We start from the raw sequence: 13,865 nt of genomic DNA on the forward strand, positions 1-13,865 counted from the left end.
ATTTCTTCGCTCTCCAAGCCCTGTCGATATTCCACCACCTGCCCCGTATGAGACGACGAGTTTCGTTCTAGGTGTTATCATACTGGCCTCGCCCTCTTGTCGCTTTGCCGCGATAGACATTTTGGAGGCTGCGCTTGCTGCTCTCCCCTCCATATGACTTTGGATATGGCAATGTGCAGTGCTGTCTCTAGGCTCCTCTGGATCTCTGGAGTTTCGCATGTACGCATCAAACCATGCAATTACAGCTTGGTCTAATCACCCTGGCGAGATGCTCGCTGCACAAGAAGTCTAAAAGGGCTTCATCCGACACCAAAGTCTTGGTTAACGCCCACCAAGGCCCGCTCGGAGCATCACGCCTGGATACAGAAGAGAACCATGGAATCGCGACCTGTTCTTCAAGCAGGCATTCATGCCCGGCCACCCTGCCTCATTCGAAAATCTGTCTGTTCAAATGCTGCTTGATACTTGATATCTCAGAGTGGGTGACCCGTCTAGGACCCCCCCCCCCCCTAGCCCGTCCCAGGCATCGACAGGGGTTCCTCACGGAGGGCTGCCCCCTGCCCCAGTCTCGCGACACTGCGACCGACTGCATTAGAAAAGAAAGCGGGCAGGATTGCTGCGGCGAAGTGGCTCCCCGGCTTGCGTAGATGAGGTGCGGGAGCGATCACTATCCATCGTTGAGCCCCAGAAGAGGCCTGACGGTAGCCCATGCCGGCCAAACTTGCCCACCATCTCACTACCACAACCACGCCCACCACGGCCATCACCCGAACCTCACATCCATGATCCCACGCTTTCACACTATACTCAGCAATTAGAGTGGGGCATAGAGGAGTCATCAGCTAGCATGCCATCTGGCATCAACGTTCATGATCAAGAAGTCGGACGAAGTCTAGTCATTCAGATTCGAGCAAAGAGTAGCAATCACTGCTTCAAACGAGCAGGGCGCATCGTTTGCTGCTTCACAGGAGTTTACAGCAGAAACAGCCCGCTCTATCCGCACTCTTTCCGGCTAGTCCGGCTTAGAAGGTGACTCGATCAGCGTCCTTCCGAACAACCTTGGGTCAGCTCCTCTCTTCGTCCTTCAGCGTCCCCTGGCCGCTTTAAGGCTCCAGAGCATGGGCTCAGATTTGATACTCTGATTCGACTCAGCTTCACCCGCCAATTCGAGAAGAGTGAAGCACAATCACAGGCAAAGATGTTGATTTCTGGTCCCCAGCAAGGTCTCCAAAACGCAGCATTCGTTCCCTCCTCGTCGAACGTCTATGAATTTCGGCTAATCGTCGCTCCAGGGCGTGTGATGCGGCCCAAGCAAGCAGGAGCTTGCTTCGGTAGGTAAACTTCGAAACAGTGCAGAAGGCGGCTGGGCGGCCCTTCACTTACAGTATGAAGGATTTTCAGTCAACAGGACAGTCTCATTTGCCACCAGAAGAGCAGTCTGCTGTCACCTCAATATTATACGCTTAATCACGCACGGAGAAAGGGAGCATCCCTACAAAGTAGTTGCGAAACAACAGGGCGCATAGTCATTCTGTGTCTTCCTGACGCATCGTATGCAGATGGCCCAACTTGGAATGTAGCACTATGCCATGGATTTGTTCCCCTCCGCCATACCTGCGATGAGCTGCAACTTGTAAGACTTCCGTTTGACGACTCTGGATCCTCGTCCCAAAGATTGCAAGAAACATTAAAGCGGCGATTTCTACCAATCATCCTTAGCTCCTCTGAGCTACTTTGAGGACCCCGTTACTTCTAGGTTGGCCCCGCTGGTCGAAAACAGCAGTTTTCAGCATCACCAAGCTATTCTCGAAGCAGCAACAATGTGCCGAGGGAACCATGGGGTCAATTGTCCTTGACGTGAAACCTTGCCTGGGATGTATACGGCGCGCAACACACAGGCGTCTAGCGATGCCTGGTCGACTTGCTGGTCAACCCAAAAGAAGTCTATCAACTTTTGGCTCGAAGGTTGTGTAACATGAAGAGCAACCGAAACCAGAAGTAGCCGGCCGCTGTAACGATTCCTCCAACTATGGCAGTCAAGTCTCGAGGCAAGGTAGTTCCATTCCGCTGCATCTCGATATCCGGTATCCGTACTCCATACGGAACACACGCCAGGCGGCCAGTTGAGTGAGGTCGAACGTCAGGCACAAAGTGGTTCAAGAAAGAGTACCTAGAGGCGGGAAAATTCCCGACACTGACTCGCTCAATGGACAAGTCCCGTCGCCGCCCTCTTTTCTCGCACAGACACCGTTCTTGTCGCCATGAATCTGTTCAGCCAATCGCTCCAGTCTGCGTGCCATTCTGACTTACCATCGACTAGGACCCCAGCAATGGCGCACACGCTATCGACGTCGACCCCTGTACACAATACGGTTGAAGGCGGGCGAAACGGATGGGATCAAGGATGGCCTCCGCCAAGATGCTCCTGCTAGCCGAACGTCGTGCCTTTCGCGGGGCGTCTGACTTCTGCAAAACGACGGCCTCGTCTCCGCGCATTCTTACACGAGCAAAGATGACATGCGGCCCTGGTCTCGACTCGTGTCTCTTGTCTCTTGATCGCCACGGACGAAAAGAGGTACTAATTTAGACTCAAACCTCACTCTGCATATTGATACCTTACGAGGGGCGTAAATGGGTCATTACGGATCTTGTAGAAGAGGAATTCAAGGCCCTGGCCGAAAGAATAATTGCGATGCTGCAGCAGCAACTTCGGCGTACGAATCATAACTCAACGGTAATGTTATAACACGACGCCTTTGTCAAAGCAGGCGCCGGACTTGAGGAGTCCATCGTTGTCGTCGTCGCACACGGCTCTGACACAGATGAGGTCAGCCCGCAGCTCCTATTATCCTCCATTACCCGCGGCTTCCTCTCGTCTAGAGCTTCCTGGCAAAATGCTGCATGCCAGCCGCTAGCAATCATTTCGATAACATGAGCAATAATGGACCCGTTTATCACATCACGCGCCACATTTAGAGGCGCGGCCGGTGCCGCCTAAGTTGGCTAGACAAGAGACATTTCGTCATCATCCCGACACTGGAGAAGCATTGCGGACGAAATGACTGCCAAATGTGTTCGTCGAGCTGAGGCGTCCTGTCTATCCAGCAAGGAGTCCGAACCAAACCTGAGCCAACAAAAACAGTACAGTCAGGACGGTGTGCCCATCACATGGTCAGTCTTCAACAAAGTCGTCGCGAGTTGGGAGATGTGAGATACTACCGTCGGCGATTAGCTGACCGAAAAGGTTAGGTAGGACAAGGGCGATGCAAGACACTGCAGCCAAGTCAAGCAAGCAGGCTGTGCTGATTTGCTCGAACTTGACTGGGGTCTCATTCACACAGGAAATGCGATTTTGGACACTTCCCCTCCTCCGGGATTCTCTCGTCCAAATCATTGGGCTCTACTACCTGTCATTCTGTCTCGTAGAGAGCAGATAGGTTTCAGCTCACAGGCGACAATTATGCAGACAAGAAAGCAGCTAGTACCAACTATAGGGCCGCGTACGGATAGGTGAGCATAGTGTCACGGATCTGCCTATGGCAAGTCACATATGTACATGCGATTGCCGACGTTCCAAATCGCAATGGCCATTACGGAGGAGTTACGCGGATCCGAGACCTTGAAGATGATATGCTCGGACAGCCGTTGTGCAAGAAGACAGGACGGCAGAGCAGAAGGACATCTTGCATTGGCCACAAAAGCCTCTCGACTTGCATCGTCCCTCATCAGGCGACAGCGGAGCATGCGACTGGCAGCTCAAAGATGCTTTGGAGTGATGCATGGGTCTCCATCGCTGACGGGCATCACGGACGTTCACACATCGACGAACGTCGTCACTCATTGGCTCCTGGCCTGTGGCCCTAGCCCGGTCTATATCTCAGTATGCGCCACAGCTGAAACTCGATACCAACTGGCAACCCGTCATCGTAAAGGCGGCGATGGAAATGGACTTTTACAACCGAGAAGAGAGCGGTCAAGGAAAGCAACGACGCCATAGCTATCGAGACCGCAAAATGGCACTTGCGCGGAGACGGTGCTTCACTAGCTTCGTCTCGGCCTCTGCCCAACGACAAGCTTCGAAAGCAAGACGCAAGAAAAGCGTTTTTCTTAGTCGTGAAGAAGCTTCCACTTACTCGTGTCTCTGCAGCGGCCTTGGTCGAGCCTCGACGTCGACAAACAAGAATTGTCGACGAGTGGATGCGTTTCAGCCGAGGTGGCTCAAAGCTGGGATGTGTGCATATCGAAATCGAGAACGAGGAAGGATTCCGCCGAGACGACTTCCGCAGGGCGGAGATGCCTCGGACATAATGGAAGCCAAAGACCGGTCAACCACAGAGAGTCCCGCGTGGCTTCGGTCAGATTTCCCCGCTTGTTTCGTGAGCGGTCATGATGGCCAGGCTCTTGCTTGTCGTTACCTCGCGTCAGGGTGTCGCGCCTCTACAACGCGTCCTCCTCGGCAGCGGCTGAGAGTGCAGATAAGGAGCGGAGGGACTACTGTAACATATGCTGACGCTACTGCGAACCAGATGACTCAACACCTGGACAGCGCCCCGGCAGCACAACAAAGCTGGACAAATCAAAAGATCAAGAGTGATGGGACCAGACATGCTTGTTCGGGAGGAGGAGACAGACTGTCCGTGGGAATCTTCTGCCTCGGAGAAAGGTGGTGTGAAGAGTTGAGCTTAGCTATACAATACAGCTACTGCACAGTATGGCCCTGTGCCCTCCAAAAAGGAATGAGCAGGCATGGGGCAAGGCATTGGCGGCAGCGATTGCGAAGATGGAGGGGAGAGCCATCGACGAAAGGATGGCCTACTGTATAGAAACGCCTTGGCTGTTGGTTCACCCCGAATCCCCGTATGCGATTGGATCAACAGGTCATGTTCATGACCGACGCACAAGCCAAGAAGGAAATCATGGGTTCAAAAGAGCCCCACACTCAGGATGGATGGACATCTGTTTCCTTTCGCATAGCATGAGCAGGGCATGGCCTTGTGGACAGTTAACCGGGGTTTGATGGTGATGGAGGGGACGACCGGCGTGGTGGTGTACAGCAGACACCAGAGGTGCTGCTCCCTTTCCGTCCTTTTGGGATGACTTGATGCAAGCTAGAAAGCAGCAGTGGCTGCAATACTGCTGCAAGAGTAGAAGACGACGAAAGGGTTTAGAGAATCGAAACAACGGACGAAGAGGGTTGTGGCTATGGGTGGGCGAGTTTCCACACCTCCAACCATTTTATTCTCCCCGAACGAGCCGTGCCAGTCCAAACGCACGGCAACAACCGAGAGGTTGTTATCGTGGTCCACAACAAGCTGCCGGTAGTGGATAAGGATGGGTGGATGGATGATTGATGGTGCAGAGAAGCTGCTGCCTCTGCTGCTGCTTCTGCTGCATCAGCCTCGGCAGGATAACCTCTTCCAACGATGTATGAGGACACAATAGAGGGAGACACGGGCCCGTGGAGGCAGGAGGATGTTGCCAGGGGAGGTGCGGGTAGGTGATGGTAGTCACACATGTTGAGCTGTTCTGAGCTATCCTGAGCTGCCCTCGGCTTTCTTCTCTCCTGCCCTCAACAGCGGCTCTGGCCCTTGCGTCTGGGCCTCGCCTCGGGAACGGATGGCCATGTTCCTACTCTGGATGGGTGGTGTCGAGTGCATGCCCACTGCTTGCTGTGATGGGTGGTGGCTGTCAAAGAGTGAAAGCCGGCGCAGCGGCACCCAATGGTCTGGGGTAGCAGACAAGTGGGAGGGCTGGAGCAAAAGAGGCCGGCGAGGGGCGTAAGGTAGGTGCTTTCGTCAACGTTGAGGCTTGCCGCTTGTTATGCTGGGGGTGGACGCCAACCGCTGCCCATTGCTATCTGTATAAGCTATTTCCTTGTACGAGATAGTGTGTTGTCTCGGTAGCATTGGTATGTGTCTGTGAGCTCATGTTGAGCCCAGTGGTGAATGTGATGGTGCTGTTCATTTCTATATCGAGGTTATCCTCTATAGCTTCCCAACTACCTAGAATTAACAACACTGGTAAGTAAAGCCTACACAGTAGACGATTACGGGGCTAAGTGACAAGCGAGCCTCGGTTTGCCGATGAACTATATATATGCTATTAGCCTGAAGAGAATGTCGAGAAGCCATGATGATGATGGCGATAGATATTGGATCTTCTTGCTGTTGATAGATGAACAAGGCATGCCTTGACTGAGACTGATACCGGGGAAGGTGACGGGGGGCCGTTGCTCACGGGGGACGGGAGACTGGATGGACGGGGGCGGGAACGACTTACACGGCGAGGGAAGTAGGTACTCTGTACTACCTTACCTTTAGGTACTGCGTACGGAGACCGGGACAGTGACACTACAAGATGCAAAACCTACCTACCTTTATCCGTACCTTGGTTGCAACTTACAAGGTCTGGCAGGTGGACATGGCCCGCTGTGTTTCCTTTTTGCAGTGCGGGAGCTACCCTTTGGACCCTGGCTACCCGCTCGTGCAGCAGCAGCGAACGCTCATCCATTCCCCCCATTCCACCCTTCAGGTTTCTGCCCTCCATCCCCTCCACTAGGTACAATCTACTGTACATACCCATCCAGTGCCATCCCTCTTCCCCCATCAAAACCCAGCTGCCAGTTCCAGTTGAAGGGGGCAGGCCCTTTGTTCCCCCAGTTTGCGGCGTGCCTGTCCATTCGCAGTTCTCACACCCCCTGAACCTCTTCTTCTTCTTCTTCCTCTTCCTCCTCCCATCACGCTCCCAAGCTCCCCACCTTCACCTAGGTACCCTCCCCTCCCTTCCCCTTCCCGTTTTCGACCTGCCCTGCCCTGCCTTGTCCTGCCTTGCCTTGCCTGCCCACCCCCTTCCCCTTCCATGTTCCCTCCAACTGCAGAAGAGCATCTGGCTATGGAGATGATCTCGCCCATCGCCTTTTCCTTTGTGGGAACCCATTCAGGCATGGTCAATTCCGATCTCCATCGCTTCCTGTTCGCAGACAACAGCCAGCAACCAGTAACCAGCACCACCAGCACCACCAGCAGCTAATGTATGTACATCTGCGGGTGTCTAGCCGCTGTGGAGACACGGCCACCACCCTTCCCTTCACCACCACACCACCACTTACACCACCATGAACCATCACACCCCCAGCTTAACATACTTACATATGTAAGTCATAATAGCTATGCCTCTGCCCCTCTCTATGGCTAACCCCCGTTTTATTGTTCATCGTCAACGGTTCACATCTCCTCATGTATGCTTCGGTTGGCTGTTCTGCGGCCTGCCATACCCTCTCCAAGTTCCTTGGTGGAGGGACGGGATATATGCATGCCTTCATCGTTTGGTGGTTTGCTTTCTTTTTTTTTCCCCCTTTCCCTCCATCTGGGTCATCTCTGATTCATGCTCTAGCAGGCCTACGGAGGGGACAAGAGGGGCAATCAAGACGATGTCACCCTTTCTTCCAATACGTCCAAAACACATCGTCATCCATTCACGGCCATGTCTCTCTTCTCCTTCCAAGAGCTCTCATCTACCTTTTGCTACAACCATCAGACGCCGAAAGGGCCTCTGATGTTTCCTTCTTCATACGTTGCCTACCTAGTCTTACGGGCGGCCATGCGTAACGTAACCTAACCCTCGCCGGCGTCCATGGTTTGTTTGATCGATCATCGTGGGACCCTCCAACCCGGTCCCGACGCCGACTGGTGTGCCACTCTGCCAGCCAGTGGCCGGCTTCTTGGGACAGACAGCCTTGGCGGCGTTTATCAAGTCTCACAGATACACGGTAACTGTGCCAGTCGGAAGGACAATTCAGGGTGCAATCGACACAGCGGTATCATCGGCACTTGAACATCACGTCGCTTCTCTCGGTTGCCATGGCCAGTGTAACTAACTACCTACCTACCTACGCAATACCTTACACTGCCTTCCGGTCGACGAAATACTACCAGGACCAGGACCGACAGCGATGGACCTTGCTAGACGTCGTGTCCAGACACGCGAGAACCGCCATTGGCCCCCGTACGCTTCACCTTGGCCACTCCGTGGCGCAATATGTTTCTTTCAACGATTCCCGGTGGAGACGATTAACACATTTGTAAAACAGGTTTGGCCCAGCCCGTGACAGTCGTCTTTTTAGCTCCCGCCTCCGCATAGATGTGTGCGTGTGTGTGTCGTCGTGGATTTATGCCCCGTTCCTATTCTGTCTCGCCTTTCTCAGCTTACGGTATTTTACGACTCTTGCTCATAGCTTATTCAGACGACGAGCCGAACCTAGGGAGGTTGTTTGCTCTTGCTTTCATGCGCCTGACTCGTACGCAATACGCTGCGAATGCGACGGGGCGTGGCCCTTGGTGTGGCTCTCGAGCCCCCTTGGACGTCAACCTCAATGTCTGCTGATGCCCAGCAACTTGATGCTGGAAGCACCCAGGCTTGCTAGGCACTGCAGAAGAATAAGCTGCTTCGGCCAAGGTTTTTCAGGGTCCCACAAAGCCCACGTTTTCGAACTCTTTATCATCTGCGATGCACTGCGATGCAGGAAGAAGCCCCGAGTACCACAATCCCAGCCTCCCGGCCGAAACGATGTTTCTCTATTGTCATGATTTGGGAAAACTCTCGTGGCCGAGCCGCTACAGACTCGATAAGCCCAAATTGGGTTTCTTTCTCAGTTGGTCCGGCGCCGAACAATTCTTCCTTTTGAGCTGATGGAAGATGGAAGAACAATGGACAGAGAGGTGAACGGCCCAGCCTTCTGCAGCCGACGTCTCATCTCTGGTTCCTGCCGGTCAAGCAAAACCGTTTTCTCACTCACATCCTGGTGCGTTCCCGCGCCTGGCCAAGAGTTCTCGGGCGCCTGCAGAAGCCAGCCTGGCCCATGCCATGCCATGCCATGCCGCCCCCCATCCCTTCCCCTTCCTTTCATGATTCTCCGCCGTAAGATCGAGGGAAGCTTGGGAAGGGGACGACGGTTTCCAGCAGGATGCAACGCTGACATGAGGGCCGTTCCCGCCGTGGCCTCGCGAGCGATGCGTACGGGCGTGCAAGTGTGCGTGCGCTCTCCCCTCCCCCTTGGCCGCCTGGGCCACGGAACCGGGGCGGCCGATCCAAGCAGGGCAACCTGACCTGACATGGCGTGGCAAAAGCGGCCAGAGGCCGGTTAGAGTCCCTGTAACCGTAGCCCTTTTCTTCATTCTTTCGTGATTCCTTCCTGTAGATCATATCATGGGCGAAGTAAGGTAAGCCCATTTGATGATTGATAACCAAACGCGGAATATCAGTAAGCAAAAGCTTTTAGAATCCTGGTCTATGCGCCGCTCTGATCCCTCGATTAATCGGTTTTCTGTTACGGATTTTATCCCCGTCGGCACACATACACACACCCCTCCCACGAGTTGGATTCTTTTTTCGAGGGTCTTGTGGGAGAAGGGGGAAACGTCAAGTTTGAGGCGGCACACACTCTCCGAGCACATGCACACACACGCAAACATCCACATACTTACAACCACACAAACACGAAAGACCAAGCACAAGGGGGCGTGTCTGCGAAACAGGTTGGTTTGTTTCCCGATTGATGGGACGAAGTAATCCCATTCATCGCTTCCTTCCTCTTTCTTATATTTGGGTATTGTAGCTTCTTATTCTTCTTCCTCTCCCTGTGTAACCAGCGAGAAAAGGGTCAAAGTTACACAAGCTTTATTTTCTTTTGCTTTTATCTTATTTTGTTTTTCCCTCTTCCCGCCGTGGCGCTCGCCGTGCGCTCGTGGGCGGAACTGGGGGCGCGCAACGTAAAGAGACAGAGACTCGGGAACGACGCCGTGCGACCATGCTCGTCGGGGAAGACAAGAGACGACGCCGACGACGACAGAGGGTCACACGGGGGAGTCGGGTAGCTTTGGGCCCAGCGGGATTGCTTTCTTATCTAGGTAGTCGGCGGCTGAATCTTAACTCTACGCGCTTCCCGTGGGCATCGCCAAGTACAGCGATGCTTGACTACGAGATATTCGGCTGGTCGGCTTATCGTATCTCTTTCACAGTACCCGGCCGTCGGTCGACAAAAAAGGAGAACGCGGCGCGCCATGGTGAGTCGCCGTGACAAGCCATTGAACAATTGAAGAGTGCCCGTATACGAGATTACCCTTGGTGACTTGACTCTCCTCGGGCCAGCCTCATCCGAGACCCGCGTCGACTAGCACAAAGATTTTACTTCCCGATGAGGCTGTCGGCGAGGACAAGACAGCCCTTCTTAAATTAATGGTGACAACACGGGTTGGCAAGCCTGTCGCGTCCAGCTGCTGTCGAGAGGTGCGGACCACGATATTGATCTTGGGGTGCACGGCATGATGCGACGTTCGGAACCGAAAGTCTGCGGTACGTACCTACCTTGGGTACACCAAAAACTGAGGTAGGTAAGGTGTCACGCCTGCCCGGTGAGGTGGTGACGGGAGGTGATGCAATGACGCCGATGGATTCATTATCGATAAGAGATAGGGAGGGAGGACGTTCTCGATAAGGAACCGTTCAAGCGCCACAGGCTTCCTGATTCGTTTGTCAGCCGCCCCACGGTGACCGCGCCTCACCTCACTTCAATTTTCATCATCAAAGAGTGCCCAGCCCAGCGTGAAGGGGCGGCGAAATAAATTAATTTCAAAGAAAATTCATCGCCATCGTCGCTAACTCATTTGTTTGACAACAAGACGACTGAGAAATCGGCAAGGCAGAAAAAATGACGAGTCTCAAGCGTTCGTTCGAGACGGACCCTTTCGCCGCCAATATCTCGAGCAAGGTCTACGTCCGTTCGACGAGAAAGGGCAAGGTTCAGAAGATTGTGAGGGAGGTTTACCTGCGTCAAGATATCCCCTGCTCGTCAAAGCTGTGCCGGGCCTGTCTGCAGACGGCGCCCAGAGATGCAGCCAACAATGGTGAGTTTACCCCATTTTCGGTTTACCGCACGAACATGACAACTAAACAATGCCTCCCAGTTCAACCGTTCGTCCTCTCTGACAAGCCGGCGGGGACAAAGGCGTTCCCCCAGGGGCACTACATCGTCCCCGACACCAATGCGTTGCTGAATGCCATGGATCTCTTTGAGCAGAGCTCGGCTTTCTACGACGTTGTCATTCTGCAGACGGTGCTCGAGGAGCTACGTAATCGCTCGCTGCCCCTGTACAACCGCCTCGTCGGCCTTACAAAGAGCGAGGACAAGCGCTTCTACGTCTTCTTCAACGACTTCCGCCTCGAGACGTACGTCAACCGGGAGTCCAATGAGACGGTCAACGACCGCAACGACCGCGCCGTGCGCAAGGCGGTGAAGTGGTACGCCGACCACCTGGCGCAGACAAAGGCCAAGACGGTGCCCGCCGTCGTGATGCTCAGCGACGACCAGGACTGCCTGAGGAAGGCCAAGACCGAAGGCGTCACGGCCATGTCTCTCTCCGAGTACGTCGGCGGTCTCGAGGATGGCGAGAGGCTGCTGGACATGATTGCCGAGTCGCGGAACTCGAGCTTTTCCAAAAAGCCCGCTGGCCCGATCTACCCGGAATACTTCACCATGTCGAAGCTGATGACCGGCGTCAAGGCCGGTCTTCTTCACCAGGGCATCTTCAATGTCTCGCCGTACAACTACCTGGAGGGTTCCATCCACGTACCCGCATTCCCCAAGCCTCTCATCGTCCTCGGCAGAGAGAACATCAACCGGGCCGTAAGCGGCGATGTAGTCGTGGTTGAGGTTCTGCCAAAGGACCAGTGGAAGGAGCCGTCGACCAAGATCATCGAGGAAGAGGCGGTCACGCGCGACGAGAACGCCGACGGGGAGGAGGCACAGGACTTTGTCTCGGAAAAGGAGCGCAAGGCACTGCAGGAGGAGGTGAAGAAGACGCATAAGAACAGCACCGAAGGCCGGCCGCAACCGACGGCAAAGGTCGTCGGCGTCATCAAACGCAACTGGCGGCAGTACGTCGGACATATTGACCCTTCATCTGCGAGCAAGAGCGGCGGTCAGGGCCGCAAGTCGGACAACGTTTTCCTCATCCCCATGGACAAGCGCATCCCCAAGATCAAGCTGCGCTCAAGACAGGTTTCCGAGCTTCTCGGCAAGCGCTTGTTAGTCACGATTGACGCCTGGGACCGCGATTCCCGGCACCCCGTGGGCCACTTTGTGCGTTCGCTCGGTGAGCTCGAGACCAAGGCCGCGGAGACGGAGGCCCTCCTGCTGGAGTACGACGTGCAATACCGTCCCTTCCCCAAGACGGTGCTCGACTGTCTGCCAAAGGAGGGCCACGACTGGAGAGTACCACAGAGCCTGGAAGATCCCGGCTGGAGGGACAGAGAGGATCTCCGCAAGCTCCTCATCTGCAGTATCGACCCTATCGGCTGCCAGGATATCGACGACGCTCTCCACGCAAGGCCTCTGCCCAACGGAAACTTTGAGGTTGGCGTCCACATTGCCGACGTCTCCCACTTTGTCAAGCCCGCCAATGCCATGGACACGGAGGCCAGCTTGCGAGGCACCACCGTGTACCTGGTCGATAAGAGAATCGACATGTTGCCGATGCTTCTCGGCACCGACCTGTGCTCGCTGAAGCCCTATGTCGAGCGCTACGCCTTCTCCTGTATCTGGGAGATGAACGCCAACGCAGACGTCGTCGGCGCCCGCTTCACCAAATCCGTCATCCAGTCCAAGGAGGCATTCAGCTACGAGGCGGCCCAGCTCCGCGTCGACGACGCCTCGCAGCAGGACGACCTCACCAACAGCATCCGAACGCTCATGATGCTGTCCAAGAAGCTGAAGCAGAAGCGCATGGACGCCGGCGCCCTCAGCCTGTCCTCCCCCGAGGTCAAGGTGCAGATGGAGTCGGAGACGTCGGACCCCATCGACGTCAAGACGAAGCAGCACCTCGACACAATGTCCCTCGTCGAGGAGTTCATGCTTCTCGCCAACGTCAGCGTCGCCGCCAAAATCTACGAGGCCTTCCCCCAGACCGCCATCCTCCGCCGCCACGGCGCCCCGCCAAAGACAAACTTTGACGAGCTCTCGAACCAGCTGCGCGTCAAAAAGGGTCTCGAGCTCCGCGTCGACTCGAGCAAGGCCCTCGCCGACTCCCTCGACACCTGCGTCGACCCCGTCGACCCCTTCTTCAACACCCTCGTCCGCATCATGGCCACCCGCTGCATGATGTCCGCCGAGTACTTTTGCTCGGGCACCCAGGCCTACCCGGAATTCCGCCACTACGGCCTCGCCTCGGAAATCTACACGCACTTCACCTCCCCCATCCGCCGGTACGCCGACCTCGTCGCCCACCGCCAGCTCGCCGCCGCCATCGGCTACGAGGCCATCCACCCGGCCGTCCGCAGCCGCGGCCGCCTCGAGGCCGTCTGCAAGAACATCAACGTCCGCCACCGCAACGCCCAGCTCGCCGGCCGCGCCAGCATCGCCTACTACGTCGGCCAGGCCCTCAAGGGCCGCGTCGCCGAGGAGGAGGCCTTTGTCATGAAGATCTTCAGCAACGGCTTCGTCGTCTTGGTCCCGCGGTTCGGCATCGAGGGCCTGATCCGGCTGCGTGACCTCGCGGAGCCCGAGCCCGAGAGTACCTTTGACGCGGAGAATTACGTCCTTACCACAAGCGGGAGCAAGGAGCTGCGGGTGGAGCTGTTCCAAAAGGTCAAGGTCAAGGTCACGGATGAGAAGGACGAGATGACGGGTAAGAGGGGTGTCAAGATGGAGCTTGTTAGCGTTTGAGGGGGGCTCTATGATGTGGGAACGAAAATACGGAATTCTTGGGTGTTTTGAGATGTTGAAGTAGAAAGATGGCAAGAGATTTAGCCAACCTAAAAGTTCTAGAAATGAACGCGTTTATTTATGCCTACTCGCGGTTTGCAATATCTGG

At 55.2% G+C, this 13,865-nt stretch overlaps 1 protein-coding gene across 1 annotated transcript; it reads left to right on the forward strand.

The window, feature by feature from the left end:
* Positions 1-10,262: 10,262 nt before the first annotated feature.
* On the forward strand, positions 10,263-13,801 carry HER10_EVM0001866 (RNB domain-containing protein). The gene is made up of 2 exons (XM_035471601.1): positions 10,263-10,901; positions 10,962-13,801. The coding sequence occupies exons 1-2, from the start codon at positions 10,706-10,708 to the stop codon at positions 13,715-13,717; spliced, it is 2,952 nt and encodes a 983-aa protein (XP_035330456.1). The 5' UTR covers positions 10,263-10,705; the 3' UTR covers positions 13,718-13,801.
* The last annotated feature ends 64 nt before the right edge of the window (positions 13,802-13,865 follow it).

Source organism: Colletotrichum scovillei (assembly GCF_011075155.1).
Source record: "Colletotrichum scovillei strain TJNH1 chromosome Unknown Contig00008, whole genome shotgun sequence".
In the NCBI taxonomy this organism is placed as follows: Eukaryota; Fungi; Ascomycota; class Sordariomycetes; order Glomerellales; family Glomerellaceae; genus Colletotrichum; species Colletotrichum scovillei.